This window comes from Trichechus manatus, unplaced genomic scaffold (genome assembly GCF_000243295.1).
Source record: "Trichechus manatus latirostris isolate Lorelei unplaced genomic scaffold, TriManLat1.0 scaffold00032, whole genome shotgun sequence".
In the NCBI taxonomy this organism is placed as follows: domain Eukaryota; kingdom Metazoa; phylum Chordata; class Mammalia; order Sirenia; family Trichechidae; genus Trichechus; species Trichechus manatus.
In genome coordinates this window covers 9,637,026-9,659,023 of record NW_004443968.1, presented here as the reverse complement: position 1 = coordinate 9,659,023, position 21,998 = coordinate 9,637,026, and the positions used below count along the sequence as shown (strand labels likewise).

Genomic DNA, 21,998 nt, shown 5'->3' with positions numbered 1-21,998 from the left:
TTGTCCCCTTATCATCTCCCTGGTCATCCTGTGTGGGTCTTGGGTTTCTCTTGGCACTGAGTAGGCCCTTTTAGTATTGTAATTTTCCTCAGCCTTGGGATTTTTAAAAAAATTATTTGATTAGCCCTCCCTTCCTTCAATCTAATTCCCAATTATATATATATATATCTCCCTTTCTGGAATTTTTAAAGCAGATGTTCTGATTTCTTCTTTTCTCGGGTATTGCTAAAGGATTCTTAGCCTCAGTCTCCCTCTTCTCATTCTCTTTCTCCCTCCCTCTCTTTCTTTTTGTCCTCCCCACCTCCTTTCCTGCAGCCAATTCATTCACTTTTATAGCTTCAACTGATTATGCAATCAAGTGCATTTAAGGGCTGGACAAGTAATGTAAATATATGAAGGCAAGGTGTAAGACAATAGGTGGTGGTGAGTGCATGCCCAAGTAAAAACGTTCAAATTCTATTTTCAAAAAATGCTGTGCTAGTTAAACAAACATGGCATCACAATGGATTAAACCTGCCAATATAAACCTCTAAATCTATGCTACTAAGTCCGGCATCTTTATCTCTAGTCCTAATTGTTCAGTAAAACTCCATATTCCCAACACTGGGATTTTTCACTGTGGTAATATTTTAATGTGATAACTTGTCTCCATAGAAGTTCTAACATATTTATGTACATCTGAAAACAGCCTCTTCTTTAGAGTTGTGTGATTTCTATTCGTGGTACTAACATTTTTCTTGTCTCAGCCTAGAAATCTTGAAGCACTTTGCGAAGTTTCCATTTATATTCTGTTAGACAGCAAAGGCCCCTAGTTTTCCCTCTGAACATTTCTTACATCCATTATGTGAGAATACGCTTCCAGTACGTTTCCCACTCTCGAAACCCAGTGCCTTCATCCACTCATGCCTAGATGTTCTGCCTGACTCTAGCCTTAACTTCTCTAATTCATTGATCTCTGCTGGATTAATGGCTTTTTTAATCTTAAAGTTATTTTTTATTATTTAAATCAATTCAAAATAATAGTAAATCACATTTTAAAGCAATAAGATAGTATCACTATAATCTAATCGCAACACCCTGATTCACCTCTTTGTTTCTTCTCGTTCTCTTCATCTGTACAGCAACACACACCTCCTTTTGCACAGTTACGGTGGGGAGGTCTATATATACAATTGTGTGAAGATATAGTTTTTATTTTTAATGGCTTTTAATGCCATTAAAATAAATGACAATGACTAATTAATTAATAATTGATAATAAACTATTTATGCCATTTCAATGCCAAATTAATGTAGCACCATTTAGCTAGCCATTCCTCTATTATTGTGCTGTTAATAGGTTTTGGCTGTTTCATTTTTACTTGTTACACTGCCATAAATGTGTAGATTCCTTCCTGATGGTGTTGGAATAAAAGTGAAACATAAAAGAACAGAGGCAAATCAGAGTTTTACAAAATACCCAATATTGAAAGAGATAAGAGCTACGTTAAAAAAATAGAGAGTTTTCTGAATATTTTTTTCCACCACTCTTATGCTTAAAAGCTTACGGTGACTTTGCATTGTCTATTGCATCAAACCCAGCCTCCTCAGTCTTGATTTCAAGGCCTCCTTCATCTGGTCCTCCCATGCACCAAATACATATTATATAACAAGGCCCACCATCCCTCTGCCCACTACAGAGTGAGATAGCCCATAGTTCAAATCCTTTCTCTACTGCTTTCTCTAAGCCTCCTTTTTCTTACCTGTATAATAGGGGTGGAGTCCCTCAGGTGGTGCAAATGGTTAAGCCCTCAGCTGCTAATTGAAAGGTTGGAAGTTCGAGTCCACCCAGAGGCTCCGTGGAAGAAAGGCGTGGTGATTTACTCATGAAAAACAAGCCATTGAAACCCTATGGAGCACAGTTCTACTCTGACATACAAGGGGTCACCATGAGTCAGAATTGACTTGACAGCAACTGGTTTGGTTTTGGTTTTATAATAGAGATAATAACAGTATCTTCCTTACGGTGTACTGGGCAGATGAAAACACTTAACCGCCATTATGTAGCCCAGGGTCTGGAACATAGAAAATGCTCTATAAATATTAGTTGTAATTGTTTTTAGCTACTGTTTGGTCCTCCTTTTTGAGCAGGCCAGAGTAAGTTGCAAGGGCTAAACACAGGCCAGGGACAAAACAGTAAATAAGGCAAGCATCCAGATAATTGCAAAACAGTGGGAGAGGGACTAAGGAGAAAAAGCAGAAATGACGAGCGAAGCACCTAGAGCACTCTGTATTAGGAGCTGACTGTGTAGTGCCTGTCTGGGCTCAAGGCACAAGACGAGCTCAGCAAGCTGGTGCCTGGATATCATGAGCCAAAAGCAGGGAAGATCTAGCCAGAAAGGGCCAGTATTTGGCAATCATTCAATGAACGTTAAAAATCTACTGTACAAAACAAATCTGCCATGCACCAGTTCCTCTGCTCAGCTGTGGATTTTGAGTTACTTGGACATCAGGATCTAGACCTGGGGTGTGAGTAAAAGCCACCACCATCCAGGATGAAATTGACTCAGGTATCTGCCCTCAGAGACAGGGGCTTCTCATCATTTCCTGACCAAGGATAAGATTTACCTGAGATATTTGGTAGAGCCGATGCTGCAGATGATAAGATTAGAATAGGAGAACAGCTATTCGGAGGTCATCACTTCCTGATATCCACAAATGTAGGTTCTGTGTTAATGACTTCTTGGCCTTTGCGTAGGTTTATCTGCTGTGTTTGCCTTGACTGTTATCCTCCAGCATCTGCCCTTCCCACACCAGCTCAGGCCCACCATGAAGCGCCTTTCCAGTCCTATAGCTCTTAACAGTCTCCCATTTTCCAAATCATAAGAAATTTATGGACTAAGTCACACATGTTAAGGTTGCAGCATGTGTTATCCTGTGATGTTCTTTAATGTTTCTTTGGTTATCTCATCTCCCCAGATAGATTATAAGAACCTGGAGAACATAGTTCTCAGGCTCTTCTTGGCTGTAACTTGCCCTGGGTAGCACAATGGTGAAAGCATGGGGATTCAGTTAATGCTTTTTAGCTCTCTGTCTAAATTTACTGTGGTTTGGAATGACTTTCTTTTGCTTATAGAACTTTCTGGGGTAAGGAAAGGATCAGGGAGAAAGTGGCTTTGTTCATTCATTTTTGAAAAGCTTAATTAAACTATTGTAAATTACATACATGCTCATTAGAAGTTAAACAATACAGAAATTGTGTAAAGTAAAAATTACAAATCTCTCACTCTGTCTCACCACCTCCCCTATAATCCCTCTCACCTGAGATAAAAAATCTGTCCTTTCCTTTAATTCTCATTTAAACCTTAACATATCCTTCAAGCTTTAAGTCATCATTCTGAGTGGAGTTTTAAATGGAAAAAAATGATCAGGATAAATGTTGCCATTTAGAAAAATAGCAAGTAAAAATATAATACTCTGTTTTATATAAAATGAAAATTTTCTAAAGCCATAAAGAGATATGGGATTTAGTTTATGACCTGGAAGCTGGTGGATATCTTAAGGACAAACAATTGCTTATCCCAGGTTAATGAATTAAAACCTAATAATAATCAGAATCCTAGGGTAAAAATTTGGTCTGGGCTGGCAAGATTTAGAAAAACAGTTGCTATTGTGTTGATTCTGGCTCATGGCTACCCCATATGTGCCAGAGTAGAACTGTGCTTCATAGAGTTTTCAATGACTAATTTTTCGGATATAGATCACCAGGCCTTTCTTCCAAGGAGCCTCTGGGTGGACTCAAACCTACAACCTCTTGGTTAGCTGTTGAGCGTGTTAACCGTTTGCACCACCTAGGGATTTGGAACAGTAACCTGATTAATGCTTTGTTGTTTACCTGTCTCACTTGCTCAGAAGGCTCTTTCATGTCATCAGCATTATGCTTTTGCCATATTTGTTTATCCGGTTCAGCCTAAACCCAGTAAAGAACATCACCTTATCCATTGCAGCAAGTCATGGCTGTAGAAAGTTTGAAGAAGGACTCACTGGAAATAGATAACTCAGTATGAAGGACAACACAGACTGTTGTTATTTTATTTTACAGAGAAAACATTTGCTAGCAGACAAAAGCCAAGTATTACATAACTGACAAAATACACTGTGTTGATTTTAAGAATACTCTCATCCCATTAGTCAGTCCAGCAAGATTTTGAGTAAATAGATGGATCCGTGACTGTTTGTTCATTCATCCATCCATCAAGCATTCACTAGGCACAGCAGATAAAGAAATGAGCCAGACACAAACCCTGCTGTCAAGGAACTCAGAATCTAGCAGAGACAGTCAGACTAGAAAATCGGTGGTTATAGCTATCATAGAGGTTCATACAAGTTGGTTCATGCAAGTTATCGTACAAGTACAGCAGAAGATCACAAACTAAAACTGAACGCAGGAGTCAGAAAAGACATCCCGGAGAGGGTGATGCTTGAGCTGTGTACTGCAGGTTGATGAGTCAGCCAGCTGGCCAAGGTGGGAGGTAGTTTAGACAGAATGTTCAACATAGTAACACAACAGGAGAAAGATACCATGTTGCATCCAGGTTATTTTGACTAGAGTGATGGCTACTTCACTGTATTTTTCACTTTCAAATCAGTTCTATTGGCAACATATAGGCACTTCTGAATGAATACTTTAGGCTGCTTAGGACAAAGTGGTTAGGACAAATGCTAAATTGAGTGAAGGATGATGGGGAAGGTAAGGGAATAACAATCCTATTTAGGTCTATAACTAGAGACTATTGAAGGAGTTACAGATTTCACTCTTCAGAGTCCTTAGCCTCATCTGACCCAGGTTTTCAGGTATTTGTAAGCAATTGCAGGGCCTGTGTAATTCATAGATGAAGTGGCCTTGTAGTCTGTCACTAAAATTCGATTTGCTTTATATTTATCCAGCTCGAATGGGATGTACCTTCAAGAGGGCACTCTTGGTGCGTGATTGATGGCTCTTCAGACAAGCTGTGCCAGCTTTAATACTGGCGTTGGTCAAGTATGAGAGGTGCTCCTGGTTTGTCTTGCTCTTAATCTCTTGGTGTTCTTGCAGTTAACGCTGTTCTGGAGCTGCACAGTCTGTTCTTCAGTGCTAAAGTTTGTCTCTGAAAGGTAGACTTACTCGACAGTGGTGGGAATGCCGGAGAGAGGTAGTGATGCTTCCAATTCAGCATGCTCGTGTTTGTTACTCCGTACTGGCTGGTCTGAGATGGCCTCAAAGTAAATTTATAGACCCGAAGGGGTGGCACAGTGGTTAACTGCTCGGCTGCTTACTGAAAGGTCCATGGTTCGAACCCACCAGCCGCTCCATGGGAGAAAGATGTGGCAGTCTGCTATTGTAAAGATGAAGGCTTGGAAACCCTATGAGGCAGTTCTACTCTATCCTATAGGGTCACTATGAGTTGGAATCGACTTGATGGCAACAGGTTTAACAGGTTTAAGAGATTTCTAAAGAAGAAACTAAGTAGAACTGTTTCCTAACTGATTGTTAATTTTTTTTGTCAGTCCATAATGTAACAAGGATTTTAGGACTGAAATTTGGTTTTCGAAAAAGTATGTATATGTCAGCTATAGATGCTTATTCATAACAACTCAAATTGTGGATTGTATGTGTGATTTTAATGCATCCGTTGGAAATAATATCATTTTTCGCAGAGTAAAAGCAGTCGTAATTTTGCTACAGGGAAGAGTATTTGCTTCCTCTCACACATTTTATTTAATAATTTTACTTCTTTAAAAGCTAAACAGCACACAATTTGAAAATGAAATTTCCCCGAAGTGTTCAGTTTGATAATATGTTTCTCATTTTCTTCGTTATGCTCTAGTGGGATGTTGCCACACTTTGAAATGTGCAATTTATCTCCCTGCAGGCAGCAGGTGGTGTGACTAGCCTGTCTTTTGGTACAGGGTTTACCATGAGCAGTGGCACCTGGGACAGCATAAGATGGGAGGCCTGACCGCAAAGAGCGTAGACTCTCTTGTCCTAATTTCACCATTAGAGCATTTATATAAATTTTATTACTTTTAAATTTGAAAAAGCCTGCAAAAAATGCGAAGGTTTTGGCACTTTTCTAAATTACATTTTTCTAAGTTTATAAAAGAAAATATTTTATTTAGAAATTGAGTTATTTTAATTATATTTGCAAGGGTTTTCTTCACCAAATGCCTCATTGCTAGAAGACAGCTGACCTCTTCAACAAGGTATAATTTTATCGGGATTTCCACCCTATTCTAAGATCTCGCCCTTAGCTTTGAAGGTCTGGCAGCTTGATTTCATACATGAGTATTGACTCACACTAATCAAACTCACAAGAGACTGCTGTAAAACCAGAATTCCATTTTATAGATTTATAATGAAAAATACAACTTTAAGCAGATCTGGTAATTCTCCCCCTTGAGGTGAATTGACACAAGAATCTAGGTTGACATCAGAAGCTAGGTTATGATAAAAGGTTTGTTTGTTAAGTAGTAGTAAGGGCTATGACTGCCATGAGGACCTGATTCATGTGTTAAGAGTCATGGTATCCCTGCTCCTGAACTGTGCTCACAATTTTATATTCTTTCTGGGCATTTTTAGTCCTCTTCTCACTACTCTGCTATATCATCTCTTTAAATAGAACAGCTAACAAGCACCTAACTCTCAAATAGAAAATAGTTTTATCTTGAATGTGAACTCGAGGAGGGTAGTGGTTTTTTTGTCATGCTGTGATCAATTAGCAATGTCTGCCACAGGCAGAGAGGAGAATGATGGTGTAAGTGGCACACCTTTGCTATCCCTGGCTTGGAGCTTACCCTCAGTATATGGAATCAAATAAGTACTCTGATTACCATTTAAGAACAGTATTCTGCATGTTTGGAAATTACTTGTTTCTAAAGCTGGAAGAAGTCTTATTTTTCTCATTTTGTATCTCAGAAAACATTTATCTTGGGGAATTTACTGAAGTCGTAGGAGATAGTTGAGCAATGACTCAAGCCCAGGGTTTCTGACTATGGCTCAGCATTCTTTCTTAATAGATCTGTGAATCCCAGAGACTAATCATTTCATTTTTCAACTTAATTTGAAAAATTGCGTTTCCTTGGTAGGATTAAGTTTTTCATTGTTTTCGACTGTCCATGGAAGGAGCAGTCGAGAAATCAACTGACATACTGAATTGGGCAAGTCTGCTGTAAAGAACCTCTTTAAGGTGTTTGAAAGCAAAGATGTCACTTTTAGGACTAAGGTGTTCCTGACCCAAGCCATGGTGTTTTCAGTAATCTCATATGCATGCAAAAGCTGGACAATGAATAAGGAAGACCAAAGAAGAACTGATGCCTTTGAATTATGGTGTTGGCGAAGAATATTGAATATACCATGGACTGCCAGAAGAAGTAACAAATCTGTCTTGGAAGAAGTACAGACAGAATGCTCTTTGGAAGCGAGGATGATGAGACTTCCTCTCACATACTTTGGGCATGTTATCAGGAGGGATCAGTCCCTGGAGAAGGACATCATGTTTGGTAAAGTAGAGGGACAGTGAAAAAGAGGAAGACCCTCAAGGAGAAGGATTGACATAGTGGCTGCAACAATGGGCTTAAACATAGCAACGATTGTAAGGATGGAGCAGGACTAGGCAGTGTTTTATTTTGCTGTACATAGGGTCACTACGAGCTGAAACTGACTCGACAGCACCTAACAACAACAACATTCTTTTGGTCAGCAAAATAAACATGAGAATTATTATATAGACCACTGATACTTAGCCTTGGTTGCACATTAGAATCATTTGGGAAGTGTGTTTAAAAAAAATATCAATTCCTAGGCCTCCCACCAACTGATTAAACCAGAATCTGTAAAGATAAGACTGTCATTTGTACCTCTAAAAAGTTCCCCCTTGTGGCTTAAATTTGCAGCCAGGAATGAAATAATTGATGTAACAATTTAAAAATTTGTTGAAATGATCAAATACTTTGTGAGTGCTTAAATAGTCGTTTGTGACATTGTTCAGTTAAGTTCTTGAGGGAATTGGTATTTTTACCATCCAAAATCAATCTTTCCGAATAAACACCACAGAATTACAAATTAAGATTAGTAAACTACTAAATATTTATCATTCCATAATTCTTAGCATAGGCATCAAATGGGAAACTGGAAAATTGCAATGATTGTGGTGATAATGAAGAATTATTCTTATATTATGCATGGTAAAACAAAGGATAATAGTCTTTTAATGTTCCTGACAAAATGCATAGAAATACTACTCATTGTTTATCCAGTGAATTTCAATTTTAGATTAATGGAAACATGGTGGTAGAAATATGAACAACTGCATCAGAAAATCATCAAGTACCCTTGCAGTACAGTGGTTCAAAAGTTTTGTTAGTATTACGGATCAGAATTCGATGATTGCTAGAATGGAAACTTGATTCCTTCTCATTTATTGATGTTACTCAAAGTGTTGTGATTCTCTCTGCCATTTAAATATGGCAAAACCTTATGCTTTATATGTAGAGAGTAGAAGGGAATGCTAGTTCAAAATCCGGAATAAACAGTAATGGGTGTTTATTTGCCTTTGAAATGAATTTTAGCATTTATTTAAATATTTTTTGTGTGTTTTGGAAATTAATAGCACTTCAAAAAAAAAAAAACTATACCTGAAACGCTGAAGGGAAAATGTTTATATCTTCCATGTTTCTTCAATTTTCCACTCCTTTGTGGTGTAAACAGTTAATACTCTTAACTGCTAAGAGAGAGGTTGGCAGTTCGAGTCCACCCGGAGGCACATTGAAAGACAGGCCTGGTGATCTGCTTCTGAAAAATCAGCCGTTAAAAACCTTATGGTGCACAGTTCTACTGTGACACAAATGGAGTCACCATGAGTCAGAATCAACTCGGTGACAACTGTTTTTTGTTTGTTTTTTGCCCTATGCTAGACTGTGGTTATCTACTTTTTCAATCCTCTCCCTCTTTGTCACTCTCTGCTTTTTCCCCTTCTCTAGTGTGTACTTTATTTGAAGAGGATAGGGAGGGAATTAACTGTTTATGTTATAAAAGGCTTTTCCTTCAGAGCAGGATTCGGAAAAAAGCCTTTGCAGTGCTGACTTGCTCTCAAGAGAGTTGTAAGAATACCAGCCACGCTTCAGGTGGACCAGCAGGTGAGGGACTTGAAACTAGCCTTAAAAATTCCCTGATTATATTAATTAAAGGTCAATGCATATCTAGTCATGAACTAGAACCTTACTAGTTTTGATGAAAATAGATGTTGTGTATGGCAGAAGAGTGCGCATTGTAGAAGCCCTCTTCTAGCACAGAGAATTCAGACTTATCACTCTAAAAGTTGACACTATGAAATATGTCATTGAGGAAAGCTTTTTTTGCATTACTCTTTGGATTGGCAGGTTATGAGAAAACTACATTCATGTTACTTGAATACATCTTTTGTCTAGTTTTACATGCTTTTTGACTTGTCTAGAAAATGACATATTGAGGTTTTCATTAGCTTTAACCAGGTATGATTTTCTTATGGAAGATACCTCGTCAGGACTGCGGTTTAAGGTGAATAAACCAGTGAAGCTCAAAAAGCCCATAGCCTCCTTCAGATGGTAGCAATGAGCTGAAAGACTCATTAATCAACCACAGAGTCACAAGTGTGATGGCTTGCCTCCAAACTGCCAACAGACTGTGAAAGTCACATCAGACAGGCTAAATTGTCAAACTAGACCCATCCGTGAACGTTTTAACACAGCAAAATTCCAACTGTTTTGTTTTTAAGATGTAATTTTGAAATGTTAAATTTCCCCCAAGGCTCCTATGAAATGTTTTTATTTCGTAAAATTCAAATTTCTTGAAAAAGCATCAGAGTTGGTATTGTCTTTCAGAAGAATTCTTATTAATATTTCTATTTCTATTTTTTATTTTTCCTCATGCTTCTTTACTCCCCTGTAATTTTAAAATCTGTTCTCCTGTACTACAGGAAAGGTTCGAGGGTGGAATTTGCCAACAGCCTTTATCAGGAGGGAAAATCCACTGTAGCATGTGTTTTTGAGTCGTACCACTCAAAAGGGTTTCATTCATAAGGAAATGTCTGTAGATGTTTTAATGTAATTTCCTAGGAGCCTGGAAGGAATGAATTGTAAACTACTTTTTTTTTTAAACTAGAAGAAATTCTCTACTTCAAGTTAACTGTGACTTTTTGTGTTTCTCTTTTCATTCATCTCTTTCCAACAAAAGAATATTTTTTATTTATTTTACAAAAATTTGGTATATCACTAAAGAAGTCAACTTAAATCTTAAGTTTGATGTATGGTTTTGTCTGGAGTCTGGAAACAGAATGACAGCTCGTAAGTTTTCAAATGAATGTATAGTTTACGTTTTTGGGGAAATTTCAATGAACTCCAGTAAAATATATGTGATAGCCTTAGAAAAGCCTGACATTCCTAGATCTACTACTGTAACTCCTACAGCAACTTATATTTTTGCTTTTTGCACAAATGGAAGTTAATACTTAATACAAAATGATTCATTTTTTTCTCATTGAAGTTTCATTTTATTAATTTTAAAATATTGAATAATATATTGGTACTCATTGAGAAGAGGAAATAGGATTAAGCATGGAGCAATTAATTATGAAGTTTCTGGGTGGTGCAAATAGTTATCATGCTCAGCTGCTAACTGAAAGGTTGGAGGTTCAATTCCACCCAGAGGCACCTCAGAAAAAAGGCCTGGCGATCTATGTCCAAAAAAATTAGCCATTAAAAACACAGTTCTACTCTGACACACATGGGGTCGCCATGAGTCAGGATCAACTTGATGGCAACTGGTGGTTTTATGGTGCAATTGTAAGTTGTATAAGTTCTCTAGGGCCTTGCTTCTTAAAACTTGTCCCACGGACCAGCAGCATTAGAAATGTAGAATTTCAGGCCCCACCCCAAACCTATTGAATCAAAATCTGAATTCTAACAAGATACTCAAGTGATTCATATGCCCATTGAAGTTTGAAAGGAATCGGGCTAAGATGAATTGGACCATTATTTTCTCTTATTCGAAGTTGTTAGCCCTACCCTTCAAATCTCACCCTAGCAAATACCATTGTAATGAGAGTTCTCATATAAGAACATATCCAAACCCTATAATGTCTAGATATTTCAAGCAATATTAGATACAATGAATACTAAATTGACAATAAAATTGAAATACCCCAATAAAATTGTTTGAGGTAATTTTATCTCCTAAACATAGCTAAAAAAAAACTGTCACCATCAAGTCAATTTCAACTCATAGCGACCCTATAGGACAGAGTAGAACTGCCCCATAGGGTTCCAAGGAACAGCTGGTAGATTCAAACCGCCAACCTTTTGGTTAGCTGCCAAACACTTAAACCACTGTGCCAAACATAGCTAAGTGAACATTAAATATAAAAAGGTTAATAATATTATATCAGAACATGCGTTTATTAAGTCTGGATGTATGACACTGGTTTAGGAAAAGTCAGAGAGTACCAAAAAATTGTCATTTATATCCTTGTTCATAAAAAACTTACAAACCATAATTTCATATACCATAGGTAGTTCTATTGCAAAGTTCTAAAGTTCTGTCATAGCCTCATGTTATTTTATTATTTTTTATTTTATTATTGAAGAACACAGGAATATTCTTCAGAATAGCAGAACTTTATAATGTTTTCCCTTATGAATTTCATTTCTTAATTGTTTTCCTTCATAGCTAATTCTTATTACAAGATGGGCTGAATGAAATCTCTGTACATATTTTTTTCTTTTATGAGTTGTTTCTCTGTCCCTGGGAAAAATATGAATAAATATCTAGACTAAATAGACTCTGGAATAGAGATAGAAATCACTATTTATGCCCTTAAGGAAGTCATACTCTAATTCACAATCCTTGCCAACTTCTGTTCTGCCGAAATACTAGTAGATTATGTATAATAAATTCTATCAAATACTATGATTACTATCCTATGTTGACATTGATATTAAAGAGTTACTTTAAAGGAATTGGTGAGGGGGAGGGGAATTTTTACAACTAGAAATAAATAAGAAGTTAATTTGTGGCTCATATATGGTGGCCTAATAAAATTGAACAAACTCTTCTTGATATTTCTACAGCTGTGTATATTCTCAGGAGTCTCCTGGGAAGAACTGAAAGGTAGACATAAAGCTGATTTACTCTAAGTGGGTACTTGCAAAGAGAAATCGCTTAATAACTACTTGTTTTGATATGAAAGTAGTTGGAGGATTAATAATAATATAGGGATGTAACTATATGAGAATGGGAGGAATGAGAATTGTATACTGAGAATTTACTAAATTACTAAATTATTTAACTCAACAAATTTGGTGGAGAACAATAAATAATACTATGTGATAGATTAGAAAGTAATGTATATAATAATATAATGATAAAGGTTAAATTCCAATTAAAAATATGTGTTTGAAATTTTATTTACATATTCTTTGCTTATTTAGTCTCAAAATTTTTGTTTTGAGCATCCTCCGGAATTAAGCAGTAGCGGCAGTATCTTTTTCCTCATATCATTATCTATGTATGTATGTCACTGCATAACTTTTAGCAACTGTTTTCTTGTTGACAAAGACTAGAACAAAGAGCTGTCACATGATTATCTCATTTTCAGGTGGACCGTATAACTGAATTAGCTTCATTTTAATGGAAATATGTATAAAAAGATGTTGTCACTGGAATCATTGAAAAGTATACCTCAGAGTAAGTCTAATGACCATTTATTTTTTGTCTATATTGTTAGTGGCTAATAATTTTCTGTTACTGCTTTAATTTAGTAATTATACACCCCCTTCTAAAATAATATGGAAATGTTCCCATTAATGCTCATAATAAAAAACTCTGAGAATTTGACATTTAAATACATCCAGACTCCTACCAGTGAAGTGTTAATGAAATTAACAATAAAAAGATATAATGGTTTCTACTGGGATAATTACATGGGTAATTTAACAGTAGATTTAGGAAAAAAAATGAAGCATTTGTACGATATACAGTTAAACTTCTGTAAATGGTATATAGAAAATCAAAGACTTTCTCATTGTCTTTTGGATACGAAAGGAATCTTTAAAAATGTTAAGTAGTAGCAATCCTTAAAAGATAAATTCACTTTTTCATTACCCTAATAAATAGCTCTTTAAAAATATTTGACTAATTGTTGCTTAAGATTTTATTGCCTACATTTTTAAAAAATATCATTTGACCTAACTCTGTAACCTCACAGCAAAGCTATAAATCCGATCTCCTTGTTTTTTAATTTGATTAATTAAAATGAGAGAAGGAACTAGAACTTCTCTCAAATAACAAGTTGGGGAAGTTTTCAACTTGATCTGTACTCTTCATGACTGAAAAAGAACTGGTTCTGGTTTCTTCATAACATTTTTTAATCTGTTTTGGTTGTCACATAAGAATATTCCAGAATATCCAATAATATTAGATTCAAAAATGTGAAGAAATTTGTTTTCTAAAGGGAAGGGAATAGAGCCTAATATGTTTAGAGCACTTGTTACCTACCTGGCAACGTGTGTGTATTTCTACATAAACTTTTCACCCTCAAAACTATTCTATAAAACACTGTCATGCTCTTAATTTTAAAAGTGAAAAAATAGATTCAAATAAAGTAAGAATTTGTTGAATATCACACAGCTTGTATATGGCTAAGCTGGGAGTCAAGTCCAAGGCTGGCTGGCTTCCAAGCCCACATCCTGATCTTCACTACAGACTGCAAGCAAAATACAGGTTGTAACGACAGTGTGAATATTTTGTTTTCTGTGAACATACATATAATATATATTACATAATATTTTTATTGTGAAATATAACACAAACAAAAAATGATCCCAAAATATAAATGTGCAGCTCTATAAAGTATCACGAAGCAAATTTTCATATAACCACCACTCATAACCAACCCCTATGGATAGAATATTGCCAGCATCCTTGAAGCCCCCTCATGCTCCCTACCAAACCCGATCTCTTCCCCTAAGATTACCACTATCTTTACTTCAAACACTACAGTCTAGATTTGCCTTTTTAAAAAACTTTATATTAAATTACATCACACAGTGTATTTTCTTTCCATTCTGGCTTCTTTTGCTCAACATTGTGTTTGTAAAATTCATCCATAAAGTTGAGTGTGGTTAAAGTTGTGCATTTTCAGTGCTGTATGCCATTCTATGATTATAGCCAATTTACCCATTCCACTGTTGATGGACATTTGGATTATTTCCAGCTTTTAACTATTGTGAATAATGCTGCTGGGAACATTCATGTACATGAATCTTGGTGTATGTGTGTACATTTTGTTGTGTATTTACCTAAATGTAGATTTGCTGGGTCATAGAGTGGGCGTATGTTCAACTTTCAATGATGCCAAGCTGTTTTCCAAAGTAGTTGTTCCAGTTTGCATTCCTGCCAGATATATATGGGAGCTCTTGCATCATGTCCTCACCAGTACAAATGTGGCTTTTTAGGTATTCTGACAGGTGTGATTTCTGATGATGTTCAATATTTTTTTATATATCTATCAAGCTTTCGGATAGCCTCTTTGGTGAAATGCCCATTTAAGCCTCGTGCCTAGTTTTCTACTGGTTGTCTTTTTCTTATTGATTTGTCTAAAAAGGTAGATGGGAGAGGGAGGTGATGGGATATAAGCTCTTTGTGGCACAATCTTCTACTCCATGGCTTGCCTTTTCACTTCCTTAATGATGTCTTTTGGTAAATAGAAGTTTTTTATTTTAATGCAGTAAATTTTTATCGAACAATTTTCTTCTATAGATAGTGGTTCTTTCACTCTTTAATAGAAATCTTTCCCTACCCTTAAATCATGAAGATATTTTAGAATTATCTTGTCAAAATCCTAAAAAAGAAGGGGCCTGTTGGGATTTGATTAAATTTGCATTGAATATATAGATAAATTTGGGGATAATTAATATCGTCATAATATTAAGCCTTCCAAGTCATAAACATGGTATATCCTTCCCTGGGTCTTTAATTTCTCTTAATGTACTATAATTTTCTGTATAGTTATCTCACTTATCTTTCATATAATTTATTTCTAAATGTTTGATATATTTGATGCTATAAATGTTACATGTTTATAAGTTTTTAGTTTTTGTTTGTTGGTATATAGAAAAAAAATGATAGTTGATATTAAGCCAAGCAACTTTGCTAGACTCATGTAGTCTAATAATTTTATCTGAAAAATGTTGACAATTTTCTATTAAAATAATCATATCACTGAGAATAATGATATTTTAATCTCTTCCTTTCCAATCATTAAAGCTTTTAAAGATTTTCATACCTTATTGTCTTGGTTAGGATTTCTGATATAATATTGAATTTACCCAATCAATTCTCTCATTCTTGATCTCAAAGAATAAAGCCTACCTGAGATAGCTCCTAAATTTCTGTAAATAATGACACAGTAGGATAAACTTTTGGACAAACTGCAGTTAATACCTTGAGCTTGCTAGCAACTACATGATATATGCAGAGATTTTGTCTACAGCTAGTCTCAGTCCCTACTTTTATTGGAGTTCTCAAATTTCTGATGTAAGCCTGTCTACTGACTTTCCTGAACTTTGACATTCTTAAAATTTAATCCTCTGACTTTCAGCCTCTGACCTGGTATTTTGATACTAAATTGCAAATTCATGCATATAAAATTATTCCTTATATTTTACAACCAGTGGTTAAAAATGTAGCTTGTGTGTATGTCTCTAGGAACTTCACAAATACATGTTGTTAACTAGTTTGACAGAATGTTAACTGAAGGAAAAAGCTCACTTGTTCCAATATAGTTAAATGTTTGTCAGTTCTATCTCTATTGATAGAGAATAGTTTATCCATCTTGATGCAAATCTCTCAGGTTGTTCTTGATCTGCGATGAGTGGAGTCTATTTATTCCCCACAGTATAGTATATATTTGTTAATTGCCCAAATGTCCCATTATTGCAAATTATCAAAATAAATAATTAAAACCATCATTTTAATACGTAGCAGTAGAAATAACTATAAGAAATCAATGCCTTTATTTTACTAGATTCACACGCAAGGCAGGTACTTTTTAATGACCTTTCTTAATCAAGAAATTTCTGTCTAAAATAATATTTGGAAGAGGATAAGCATGAAGATAGCTGCATGAAAATCCAAAGACATCTTCATTTCCACTCTTCCATGGATGACTACCGCATTTTTAAGCAAATAACGCACGCCTTCTATGTCTGTTTGGCAACTGCACCCTCCCTGCTCAAAGTATTTTTCTAAGTGTGCTATGCTAATTTTTTTTCAGCAACATGTAAAAAAATCTGGCATAGAAGTGCTTATGAAAATACCCCATAGGGGAGGGTACAGTTGGCAAACAAATATGAAGGCGGACCTTATTTACATAAAAATATGGTATTTTTTTAGCTAATTTCTACAGACTCAGCGCTCCAGCTTACCTTCATGCCTGTAACAAACCAAAGTGCCTTGATTCAGATTTATGGAGATCAACTAGGTGTACTCCGTGATGATGATGATGATGATGATGATGATGATGATGATGATGATGATGATTGATGATGATGATGATGGTGGTGGTGGTGGTAGTGATGATGATGATGTTCCTGTAGCCAGTTTGGAGTAACCTTGAATAGGTATGCCATCTTAATATAAAGCAGAAAGCGTGCTGGTTTCCTTGGGCATCCACTTTATAAGATGGAGAATTTTAGCAAACTTTTACGTGGAAATCTTAAACAAAACTCTGTCCCTTGAAACCAAGAAATGTGTAATTTCTTCACACATTATTAAACTATATTTACACAGTATATGGAAAAGAATGTTTTTCCAATTTTTGTCTAAAAAACGTCATTTGTCTTTTAATGTTACAATAGTATTTTCTATCTTATTATAAACAGATAGTACAGTTTTCTGTTTTAAACTTTTACTTTTTGAAGCTGAATATATATATCTTATAACAACATTAGGTAAGCCTGGTCATTAGTTCATTAATAGTCCTTCTTTTGCCAACGTCTTAGGAAGAAAGAACATTACACTAAAACTATCAGAAAGAGTCATCAGTGGATTTATGCTTGGAAAGAATGGAAAGTAAATATGTTGATGTATGTAGACTATATTCTTTCTCCTACTAAATGCGTACATCTCAAGGCTCTCCCAGTACTAGGCCATGAACTGCATTGGTGAATAATTGTACATTTTGAATTTTGCAAACTACAAAGTTTTGTTACATTTTATTTTTTCCCGCTACCACCTGACTCCATTATGGAGCTTAACTGATGTTGATATTTGATACCCCAAGTTAGTCAGGTATAGCTCCATTTGCTTTTTAGAATAGCTAAAGGTCAATAACATGTATCCATCCTGAACTTTTTCACATAATGTCAAAGTAATTAACGTATTATATTTCATTGCAACAGTACCGTGTTAGTCTTGGTAACTTAATCACTCAGACTGTTTTATTGTCTTCCAGTGCCGTGAACTTAAAATGATATAAGTATAGTCATGTGCCCTAAATTGTGAAAATATGAAAAGTATACAAATTTTTATATTAACATTTTCATATCTGAATCAAAATTTGTCTTTAACTTTTTTTATAAATAAGTCAGCTAAAATAACCATTGAAACACAGACTGTGAGCGAATAATACATTAATTCATCTAAAATTTTATTTATAATATCAAGGAAAACCTGGATATTATTTTTCAGTGCACATGGGCAAACTTCTAGACATTCTTAAAAATTCATTCCTTTAAGAGGAATGCTTTCTTTTAAATAACAATTGAAGAAAGTAAGATTAGTACTTTTAAAGTTCACAAATAAAAACGGGAATTCTTTGAAAGGATGCCTGTTGAATTTTATAAGGTTAGCTTAGTAATTACATTTGCCTACTCTTTACAAGAACAAGTTTTGTTTTGCTACAAAATTGGACTACCATGCTAAATGAGACTCAATACATTCCCTTAATTTCATAAAATTTATACTTAGACCACAAATTATTTTGTGCCAAACCTTATTGAGCTGGTGCATAATTTTATACCTATATGAAAAACTTAATTGCAAGTAAGTTCCATGAAGTTAGGGACTATGAGTTTCTCACATCTGTTTCCCAAATGCTTAGTGCAACATCAGGCTTATTGTTAGTGGAGTAGACATATGTGTTGAACAAATATATGAGAAGAAGGGGTTAAAATCAGAATGCATTGATGCTGCAGGAAATAAGACATAAGATGTTTAATATGGTTCACTTCTGAGTTCTTCAGAGTAATGTTTCAGACATCACCAAGATGGCAGAGTAAGAAGCTCCATGTTCCCATCCCCCAAAGAACCATCAAAAAACGCTAGAAACTGTCATAACTAACTTTGACAGAACTCTGATAAACAGCGATCACAGCAACCAAGCAAACACTGAATCAAAAAAGTGGCAACATCAAGAAAATAGTAGTAAACTCTGTGACTTTTTGTTACTGGACTGCCCCTCCTCCCCTCCAGTTTGGCAGTCAGCTTGAAGTGACAATCCATGTTTCCAGCATGGGACCCTGGTCCTGGGTTCTCAAAGAATCAGACCACATCTTATGCACAAATTACTGTGTTTTTCTCTTTGAACTGTCAGGTGGCAACCTAAAGGACTGAAGCAAAGTGTGGGTCTCTGTTTTGTCCATCTTGGAGGTAGCACAGGGAGGAGGTGTGGCCAGCGTACTGAAAGGCCTATAGCTACCTAGGGAGGAGATGGTGATTGAGAAACAACAGACAGCTTAGGGCTAAGGTCAAGGAGTTGGAAAGACAGTTTCTTTGGGAAGTTGGGGCATTCAGAAGCACCTGTGTCTACTGGGGGAATTCAGAAAGCCACACAATTTCCCCTAAAATATCTGAGAAAATCCTAAACTTTCACTGGGGTGGGGGGGTGATTTCCAGTCCCAGTCTTTGTTAATTTTTTTTAATTATTGTAGTTAAATGAAGTTTACATTTCAAGTTAGTCTCCCATACAAAATTTTATACAAACATTGTTATGTGACCCTAATTGCTCACCCCATTCTGTGACAGCACACTCTTCCTTTCTGCCCCTGATTCTCCATGTCCATTCAACCAGCTCCTAACCCTCTCTGCCTTCCCATCTCACCTCTGGACAGAAGTCGCCCCTTTGGTCTCTTGTATCTACTTGACTAAGAGGCACACTCTTCATGAGTATCACTTTATGTCCCACAGTCCAGTCCAATCCCTGTTTGAAGAGTTGGCCTCAGAAAGTGTTTTAGTTCTGGGCCGATAGAAAGTCCAGGGGCCATGCTTTTTGGGTACCTTCAGTCTCAGTCAGACCATTAAGTCTGGTCTTCTTACTAGAATTTGAGTTCTACACCCCATCTTTTTCCTGCTCCATCAGGGACTCTGTTGTGTTCCCTGTCAGGTTTGTCATTGGTGGTAGCCGGGCACCATCTAGTTCTTCTGGTCTCAGGCTGATGAAGTCTCTGGTTTATGTGGCCCTTTCTGTCTCTTGGGCTAATACTTTCCCTGACTCTTTCGTGTTCTTCATTCTCCTTTACTCCAGGTGGTTGGGACCAATTGATGCATCTTAGATGGCCACTTGCAAGCTTTTAAGACCCCAGATGCCACTCACCAAAGTAGGATGCAGAACATTTTCTTAATAAGCTTTGTTATGCCAATTGACCTAGATGTCCCCTGAAAGCATGGTCCCCAGACCCTTACCCCTGCTACTCTTGTCTCTCGAAGTATTTAATTGTATTCAGGAAATTTCTTAGCTTTGGTTTAATCCAGTTGTGCTGACTTCCCCTGTAGTGTATGCTGCCCTTCCTTTCAACTAAGATGATTCTTACCTACTATCTAGTTAATAAATAACCCTCACCCTCCCTCCCCACCCCTGTAACCATCAAAGAATGTTTTCTTCTGTGTTTAAACCTTTTCTTGAGTTCTTATAATAGTGGTCTTATACAGTATTTGTCCTTCTGTGACTGACTAAATTCACTCAGCATAATAAGTTCCAGCTTCCACCATGTTATAAGATGTTTCACGGCTTCATCGTTGTTCTTTATTGTTGTGTAATATTCCATTGTGTGTATATACCATAATTTGTTTATCCATTTGTCCGTTGATGGGCACCTAGGGTGTTTCCAACTTTTTGCTATTGTAAACAGTGCTGCAATGAACATGGTCGTGCATATATCTATTCGTGTGACAGCTCTTATTTCTCTAGGATATATTCCAAGGAACGGGATAGCTGGATCGTATGGTACTTCTATTTATAGCTTTTTAAGGAAGTGCCAAATTGATTTCCAAAGTGGTTGTACCATTTTACATTCCACCGACAGTGTATAAGTGTTCCAGTCTCTCCACAACGTCTCCAGCATATATTATGTTGTGTTTTTTGGATTAAGGGTAGCCTTCTTGGGGTGAGATGATATCTCATTGTAGTTTTGATCTGCATTTCTCTAATGGCTAACGATTGTGAGCATTTCTTCATGTGTCTTTTAGCTGCCTGAGTATCTTCTTTGGTGAAGTGCCTGTTCATATCCTTTGCCCATTTTTTAATTGGGTTATTTGTCTTTTTGTTGTTGAGGTTTTGCAGTATCTTGTAGATTTTAGAGATTAGATGCTGACTGGATTTGTTGTAGCCAAAAATTATTTCCAGTCTGTAGGTTTTTTCCTCTTTTTTTTTTTTCCTCTTTTGGTGACGTCTTTTGATGAGTATAAGTGTTTGATTTTTAGGAGCTACCATTTATCTAGTCTCTCTTCTGGTGCTTGTGCATTGTTACTTATGGTTCATATTTTTATGCCATGTATTAGGGCTCCTAGCTTGTCCCTATTTTTTCTTCTATGATCTTTATTGTTTTTGATTTTATATTTAAGTCTTTGATCCATTTTCAGTTAGTTTTTGTACATAGTGTGAGGTATGGGTCTTGTTTCAGTTTTTTGCAGATGGAGATCAGTTATGCCAGCACATTTGTTAAAGAGACTGTCTTTTCCCCAATTAATGGACTTTGGGCCTTTGTCAAATATTAGCTGCTCCTAGGTGGATGAGCTTATATCTGGATTCTCAACTCTGTTCCATTAGTCTATGTATCTGTTGTTGTATCATTACCAGGCTGTTTTGACTACCGTGGCAGTATAATAGGTCCTAAAATCAGGTAGTGTAAGGTCTCCCACTTTGTTCTTCTTCTTCAGTAATGCTTTTATTTATTCGGGGCCTCTTCCCTTTCCATATGAAGTTGGTGATTTTTTCCTCCATCTCATTAAAAAATGCCATTGGAATTTGGATTGGGATTGCATTGTATCTGTAGGTTGCTTTGGGTAGAATTGACATTTTCACTATGTTGAGTCTACCTATCCATGAGCAAGGTACATTTTTCCACTTATGCAGGTCTCTTTTAGTTTCTTGCAGTAGTGTCTTGTAGTTTTCTTTGTATACATCTTTTATGTCTCTGGTTAGATTTATTCCTAAGTATTTTATCTTCTTGGGGGCCATTGTAAATGGTATTGATTTTGTAATTTCCTCTTCAAGGTTCTCTTTGTTGGTGTAAAGGACTCCAACTGATTTTTGTATGTTTATCTTGTATCCTGATACTTTGCTGAAATCTTCTATTAATTCCAGTAGTTTTCTTGTGGATTCTTTGGGTTTTTCCGTGTATAAGATCATATCATGTGCAAATAGAGATACTTTGACTTCTTCCCTATCAATTTGGATACCCTTATTTTCTTTTTCTAGCTTAATTGCTCTGGCTAGGACCTCCAGCACAATGTTGAATAAGAGTGGTGATAGAGGGCATCCTTGTCTGGTTCCCCTTCTCAAGCGGAACGCTTTCAAAGTCTCTCCATTTAGGATGATGTTGGCTGTTGGCTTTGTATAAATGCCCTTAATTATATTGAGGAATTTCCCTTCTATTCCTATTTTGTTGAGAGTTTTTATCATGAATGGGTGTTGGACTTTGTCAAATGCCTTTTCTGCATCGATTGATAAG

General features: G+C 36.2%; 1 protein-coding gene across 1 annotated transcript in view; it reads left to right on the top strand.

Moving 5' to 3' along the window:
- Positions 1-13,006, top strand: part of KIAA0825 (KIAA0825 ortholog) — a 281,773-nt gene extending 268,767 nt beyond the window's left edge. Inside the window, exon 21 of the mRNA XM_023730118.1 lies at positions 12,647-13,006. Within this exon, the coding sequence (XP_023585886.1) occupies positions 12,647-12,659 (13 nt within the window). The 3' untranslated portion in view covers positions 12,660-13,006. The remainder of the gene's footprint in view (positions 1-12,646) is intronic.
- The last annotated feature ends 8,992 nt before the right edge of the window (positions 13,007-21,998 follow it).